Source organism: Borostomias antarcticus, assembly GCF_949987555.1.
Source record: "Borostomias antarcticus genome assembly, chromosome: 23".
Classification (NCBI taxonomy): domain Eukaryota; kingdom Metazoa; phylum Chordata; class Actinopteri; order Stomiiformes; family Stomiidae; genus Borostomias; species Borostomias antarcticus.
In genome coordinates, this window is record NC_140256.1 from 13,217,660 (window position 1) to 13,225,285 (window position 7,626).

Genomic DNA, 7,626 nt, shown 5'->3' on the forward strand with positions numbered 1-7,626 from the left:
CGTTCTCCTACATCAAACTGAAAGGTGGGGCTCGCCATTTTAAACTTTCCAGGGGGCGCTCTTGAGCCGTTTTGCCACACCCATTTCTGTCACCCATGAATTATCAAATTTTTCACCGGGACTGACGTATCTGCAAAGTTTCATCCGTTTTCATCGATGTTTAGGCCGCCAAAAAGGCATTTGTTTTGGAAGAAGAAGAATAATCCTTCGAAATACAATAGGGCCTCGCACCGCCAGTGCTCGGGCCCTAATAACAAAAGAAAACAAGACGGTATATATGGACTTTTAATACAATATGCAAAATATATAGCCTACATGAAAGGGATGGGATGTGCTGAGAGCAGATTGAATTGTAGCCTACAGTTAGTTAAATGCATGAGTAGGGATCTTGATAGGCCCTAAGAAGGGGGTACTGCGTGTGTTCAGCAAGATGGCCGCGCCTATGTCGGCTGCCTGTCATCCAAGCTGGTTGCTCGTTCTGTTCGTCCTGTTTGTATGTCTATCGCTGTCTGTGAGCAGTGCAACACCGTTGATTATTTACGATCAACATACCTTGCTGGCCATCCGTGCCTCGGTGGCGAGTTCATTGTCTCACCACTCTGAACAATGGAGCTCCCACCGGACTTTGCGTTCCGAGGTCCCCGGGACAATCTGGGCTCCGTCCTGGTGCTGCCCCCGGTTGAGACGTGCCAGGAGACGGGGTAGACGAGCTGGAGCTGCGATGAAGCTTCGTATGCTAGCTCGGGGCAGCCCGCTGTCCCTGCGCCATTACATCTCCGCAGCCGTAGGCCCCGGCCTAAGGCTATCCTGCCTCCGACCCATCCTGCCGGCGTTTTCCTCGCGTCCACCGGCCTTCGACCTTGTGATCCATCGGCGACCACACACGAGTGTGGCTTGGGTGCCTGCGTGTCCACGGTCCTGCGCCAACGATCCAGAAACTCGCCTCCAACAACACACGAGTGTGGCTTCAGTGCCTGCGTGTAGGCAAGCCAGGAACTGGCCTGGGTGCCTGCGGCCGCTGCCTCGAGCCTCAACGTTCGGTAGAGCCGGCTCCGACGCCATTTCCTTCGGACTACTAAATGCTCGATCCATAGCGAATAAATCGTTCTACCTGAATGACCTCTTTACATCTAAAGAACTGGACTGTCTGCTGATTTCGGAAACCTGGCAAAAAGCCGATGAATTTGCCCCGCTAATTGAACTCTGCCCCCCCAGCTGCGCTTTTTCCTGCGCCCCCAGATCTTCAGGCCGAGGAGGAGGACTGGCTATGGTCTACAGGGACTGTTTTTCCTCACGGACGGTGAGCTCTGGATCTTACTCATCCTTTGAAGTTCTTACGAATAAAATCGGACGCCTGAATCCCTTCTACTGTGTTTTAATATATCGCCCCCCAGGCAGAAATAGTTCATTCTTAGCAGAATTCGGTGACTTCCTAGCCTCCATCATTCGCCTGGACAGAATCCTTATGATCGGCGATTTCAACGTTCATATAAATAATAGCTCGGATACATTTGCTGTGAACTTCCTCAATGTTACTGAGTCGTTTCACTTTAGCCAACATGTTACTGGTCCTACACACATCAAGGGCAATACTTTGGACCTTGTGTTTACGTTAGGTCTTAAAGTCAGTGACGTTTGCGCTGAAGAGATGCTAGTGACTGACCACAAATGTATACTGTTTAGTCTGTCTTTTGACAACGATTTTGTGCCGGAGAAGCGCATGAAAAGCTCACGCATTGTGAACAGCTTAGCTGTAGATAATTTCACTGCCAGCTTTGACTGTAATATTTTAACGTCGCCTGACGATGACGTAGACCGCCTGCTCCATGTTTTTAACTCGCGCTGCACGGCTGTTTTAGATGACGTAGCACCCATTGTGACTCGCAAAGTTTGCCCTGTCAACTCATCCCCGTGGCTGAATGATGAGATTCGTGATCCCCGCCGCAAATGCCGCAAAACAGAGAGGCTGTGGAAAGCTACCAACCTCCAAGTGCATCGTCTCTATCTCAAAGAGCTTTTAGTCGATTTTAACGAACTGGTTAAGACTACTAGAGCTGCATATTTTGCCAAACTTATATCCTCCACCAAGCACAACCCTAGAGTGTTGTTTAGTACTATAAATAGTATTGTTAGCCCCCCTCTCCCATCTGCACCTATCCTTTCTAATGAAGACTGCAATCTTTTTCTCCAGTTTTTTATAAACAAAGTTGCTGATGTAAGGGCTAACATCGCCCCTCCCTCCTCCCCCTCCTCCATCCCTCTCTGTCAAGTCAGGGATTCAGCTCTGAGCAGCTTTTCTGGTATCTCCCTAAAGGACCTCACAGTCTTGGTGTGCTCCATGAAACCTTCCTCAAGCCCCCTAGACATTTTACCAACGTCGATGCTGAAGGAAGTTATGACCTCTGTGGGCCCCAGTCTTCTCACCATCATAAATAGGTCCCTAGCCTCAGGTACGGTTCCAGCCCTTTTTAAGCAGGCGGTTGTTCAGCCGCTGCTCAAGAAGCCCAATCTGGACCCCTCCCTGCCAAGCAACTACAGGCCCATCTCTAAGCTGTCCTTTGTCTCGAAGGTGCTGGAGAAAGTGGTGGCAAACCAACTCACCACCTATCTAACCAACCATAACATCTCAGACAAATTTCAATCCGGGTTCCGCAAGCAACATTCCACGGAAACTGCCCTCCTCAGGGTCTCCAATGACATCATGATGTCGTCTGACGCCGGCGAATGCTCCGTCCTGGTCCTGCTAGACCTCAGCGCAGCGTTCGATACGGTGGACCACGGCATCCTGCTGGATAGGCTCAGGGAGTGGGTGGGCATCACAGGGAGTGCTCTTAGTTGGTTTGCCTCCTACCTCAGAGAGAGAAGTTTCTCTGTGGCTGTTGGTCCCTTTAAATCGGACCCCCATCCCTTGTCGTGTGGTGTGCCACAGGGATCCGTGCTGGGACCAACTCTGTTTGCCCTATATATGCTCCCCCTCGGTCTTCTCATCAGCACATTCAAGGGTGTCAAATATCATCTATATGCTGACGACATCCAACTCCAGTTCTCTTTTAAACCCGGTAAAGTCGAGGGACTCAGCATCCTTCATGACTGTCTGTCGGCCATTGACCAATGGATGGCGGATAATTTCCTGCAATTGAACGCCTCCAAGACTGAAGTGCTGATCGTTGCAAATGATAAGACTGCCGCTACAGTGGTAAACCACATGGGGTCCCTCAAGGGAAATGTGAGGCCCTCTGTTAGAAACCTGGGTGTCTTCTTTGATCAGGCTATGCACTTGGACAAACATGTCAAATCCCTAACGCGTTCCTGTTTTTTCCACCTCAGAAATATTGCCAAACTCCGGTCCATTGTATCACATGCTGAATTAGAAATGTCTGTCCATGCATTTATTTCATCACGACTTGACTACTGTAATTCACTGTTTACCTGCCTCCACAAATCCTCTGTGGGACAACTTCAGCTAGTCCAAAACGCTGCTGCAAGACTACTCACCAGGTCAAAGAAGACATGCCACATCACCCCTATCCTGGCCTCCCTGCACTGGCTCCCAGTTCACCTCCGGATCGAGTTCAAAGTCCTGGTGTTTACCCACCGAGCTCTCCACGGACGGACCCCGGCCTACATCTCAGAACTTTTACACCCTCACTCTCTGAGTCGGTCTCTGAGGTCATCCGACCAGGGTCTCCTGGCGGTGCCCCGGACCAGACTAAAAACTCAGGGTGACAGAGCATTTGAGGCGGTGGCGCCAAGACTCTGGAACGCTCTTCCCCAGGCCCTGAGAGAGCCATCCACTGAACTCATGTTCAAAAAACTTCTTAAGACACACATGTTCAGGCAGGCCTTCGGCCATCTATAACGCCTTGCTGCTCGCAATGTTGTTGTTTTATCTGTTCTGTGTCGTTTTAATCTTGTCTTGTGTTGTATTGCCATTTTAATTTATTACTGTAAAGCACTCTGTGCATCCGTGCTGTGAAGAGCGCTATATAAATAAAGCTTACTTACTTACTTACTTACTATATCTATATTATGTAGGACCATGTGATATATTTTAGTTATGGATATTCACATGTTTTCAGTATTTACAGAATGTAGATGTGTCCATTCTGACGACTATGGAATATAAGGTGCTGTTGTGCTGAGTCTGAGTATAGCGACTGAGTTTAGTGCTTATTTATTAATTCACTGCCATTTGCAGTTTGTGTAGCCTAGTGCTTTTATTTATTTCAGGACACCGCGATGCCTTGTAGAATCATGAATGTGAAACGCAATTGGAAATATATATATCCTCGTATTTATGATTATGATTATTATTCAAGCCTATAGGATGTCTGTAGAATTGATGTGAACGCAATCACCTCGGATTTCTCATAAATTCAGCCCTTGCGAACGGGCGCACTCCAATCTGGCCTACCTACGACTGCATTTCCGCGTTCTTAAATCCTGTTCTTAGATAACAACAAATCCGAGATAAGAAACCATTCAGGAATGCCAGAATTGTCCCGGGAACTTCGTAAGTAGAGTTAAGAAATTTCTTCTTAACTTCTTCTAACTGCGTTCAGGAATGAGGTCCATTGTATTTGTATTATTCAATTTCATAAATATATTAATATTTAAGAGGTTTAACCTCTCGTCCCCAGCAAAAATTGTGTATGCAGGCTACACTGTTATATAGTCCCTACCAATGTCGAAACCAAACCTACGCCCATATACATTTACAGTTTTTGTGGCGTTGTCGCCTCAGAGTGTGCGTTAACGTAGCCACTACTAAACTTTCACTTTCTGTTTACATACTGGTAGGCCTCTTTGATTTGTTTTGTTGGATGACACAGGGCATATTTTTTGGTTTGTGCAACGTTTTTGCAATAAAAGTTCTTAAATTAAGGGATTATGTCCATGAGAGTTTAACTTTAAGAAATAAAGGCCTGCCTCTAATATAGGTCTACCTCCAATAAAGGCCTGGGGCTCTCTGCAGCTCAGTAAATAAAGGCCCCGACCACTATTAGAGGATTTACGGTACACAATCATATATCGAGTAAAATCACATTATCGAGTAAATCCTTAATGATCCATTAATCGATTTTCGATTAATTGATTGCATCCTTACCTGGAAGTGGCCCCAGGTGTCCAGCTCATCCTTCCAGTTATAGAGCACTGACAAGGGGGCCACAATCAGGAAGGCCTGGGCAGGACCGCCGCCACAGAGGACAAAGGGACATGAATGTTCATTTGCGGAAGGGTTAGGCCATAGGGTGTATGTATGTAGCTTCCGATCTTCACAGCAAATGCATTTCTTTTTAATGACTGTACAGTTCTTGGTTACATAGAAACAGACAGTATTATGTTTTATATTGATGAAAACTTTAAAAACAGTAGCATTGGTTTCTATTCAAGGTGTTAAGGCTTCATCTACCAGCTGCCTACCTTATTAGGTCTGTAGTGTTCTGAGCAGGCCTGTGTCAGAACAAACTGGGGCCTGTTGTTCTCTATGTCCTCCCACGTCCCTGTTTTATGCAGCACCGCAGCCAAGAAACCAATTACCTTTTAATAAACACACACACACACACACACACAAACACGAAGAGGACATCAGTTGTGCCTCCTCTTAATGACCCCCAAACACAATTCAGTGTTCACAATTCTTGTTTGTGTAGCTACAGTATTTTTCCATTATTACTACAGTCATTATTTTTCCGCGGTAGTCTTCTTCTGTGGTGGTGGCGGTGCTTTGAAGCTTCAAAGCACCGCCACCACCACAGAAGAAGACAACCTCGTAAAAATAATTTCACTCGGACAGAACGCGTCTAAATAAGTTATTTAATGGTAGCGTTGAGGCTTCAAAACCCAGCATTTCTTTAAATTGACCCTTTTGCTTAGGTAAGTGAAGTTTCATGTTTATCTGACAGTTCCAAATATGAGCGCCTCTCCTAAATAGGCCGACACCGATTTAATTTCACGGCGAAGTGAATGGAGCTGGAAAGGACTGTTGTCTGGCATGAGCGAGCGTAATGTGACAACAGGACTGAGAAGGGCTACAGTCTAACTCAGCTTCTACCTAATAAAGTTTGATTTGATTTGATTTACCTGGACGGTCTTCCCCAGGCCCATATCGTCCCCCAGGATACAGCCTCTGCGCTGGTTATAGTTGTGGTAGAGGAACCTGATGCCCTCTCTCTGGTAGTCCCTCAGGTACCTGTTGATGGTGTAGGGGACTCTATCTCCGGTCTGTGACAGAGCCAAGGGCTCAGAGGGACCAGGGGGATTCAGACTGCTGGTGTGGAAGAGAGGCTTTTCCTTGGCAGAACATCCTCTCATATCAGAAGTGTCTGTTAGCCTCTGGAGTTTAGGGACAGGAAAGGTCTCGACTTTCTCCTCCTCGTAGTCGCCGTCTTCCTCACAGTGGTCAGTGAATCTGACCAGAGTCGTGGCGGTAGCTGCATGAGACGTGGAGGAGGAGAGTTTCAGGATGGTTCCCTCGCGAACGGTGCCGTCTCTGGGGCCAGGAGCCAGGCAGGTGTCCCCCTCCTGCCACCCCACTGAAAGACAACAATATTGATATAGCTTGTTAGCCAAGTTAGCTAGCTAGCAACTAAGGTGGCAGTTCACCGGCTGTCTGGATAGAAGACGACAGTGAGACAGATTAGTTAGCTAGTAGGCCATCATTAGCTGTGTGTCAAACCTTTGACAGCTGTAGAGGATGAAGCCATCAATGTAATCCATTGCAGCAGCAGCTGTAAGCCTGAGTTATCGTCATGCTAGCTAGCTAGCTAACGTTACCTAATAGAGCTTACCTGTGCTAGCTAGTGCTAGCTACAGTATTCAACCTAAGTAACGTTAGTCTAGCTTATTTTAAACGTGCTAGTCTTTGTAGCACCACAGGCAGTCGGTCGCTAGAAGAGGAGGACATGCGTCAATTAAGTATAGATTATAGACAAATGCCTCGGTGACTTGTCCAAACTTGCTACCTAGTGCTAACAATGAATGTAACTAGCTACAATGCACTGAACACTATAGGAGATCTCGAAGGCTGTTTATCTATTTTAATTACCGGAGCAGCACTTTCCATACAAAAACACGAATATAAATGTCTTTCCTCGGTTGCAAATAAAATTGAAAACATAGTCCTAAGTGTGAAAAAGACTTTGAAAGTCTGATGCTTTCATTAAAGAAGTAGAATAGAAGAATAGAAAGTTTATTTTCCCATATGAGGGCTTGGCACAAAAGAGTCGTAAGTGACATTTTTCAGAATTTTCCTTTATTGTATTTATTTAATTAAAGCATATTTGAGCAATATATATACTTTTATAGAAACTAGGCTTCAGGGAATTCATATTTTAAAAGAGTTCCTCAACTACACATTAAGGTTCCCAATCTGGCAATTTACTATTATAACAGTTATATACTATAGTCTAGCAGTCTATCTTCATCTACTTATTCCATCCAATCATGGATGACTGTGACTGTGACCGTAATAAAGGCGGTACAATTAACGTTATACAAGTACAAGTAGTTTGCCCAGATAAGATTTGGGTCTAATTTTCCATTAATCAAGATCGCTGTTGATATAAGATAAGATGAACTTGAAATGAAATTTGGCTGTTACAGCAGCGAGAATGTACAGTGCCG

General features: G+C 45.9%; 1 protein-coding gene across 1 annotated transcript in view; it reads right to left on the reverse strand.

Annotated features, from left to right (window-relative positions):
- The window catches only part of ercc6l2 (excision repair cross-complementation group 6-like 2), a 29,068-nt gene extending 22,177 nt beyond the window's left edge, over positions 1 to 6,891 (reverse strand). The window contains 4 exon segments of the mRNA XM_084456852.1: positions 5,108 to 5,182; positions 5,425 to 5,541; positions 6,085 to 6,536; positions 6,680 to 6,891. Of these exon segments, the coding sequence (XP_084312978.1) occupies positions 5,108 to 5,182; positions 5,425 to 5,541; positions 6,085 to 6,536; positions 6,680 to 6,707 (672 nt within the window). The 5' untranslated portion in view covers positions 6,708 to 6,891.
- Between the last annotated feature and the right edge of the window lie 735 nt (positions 6,892 to 7,626).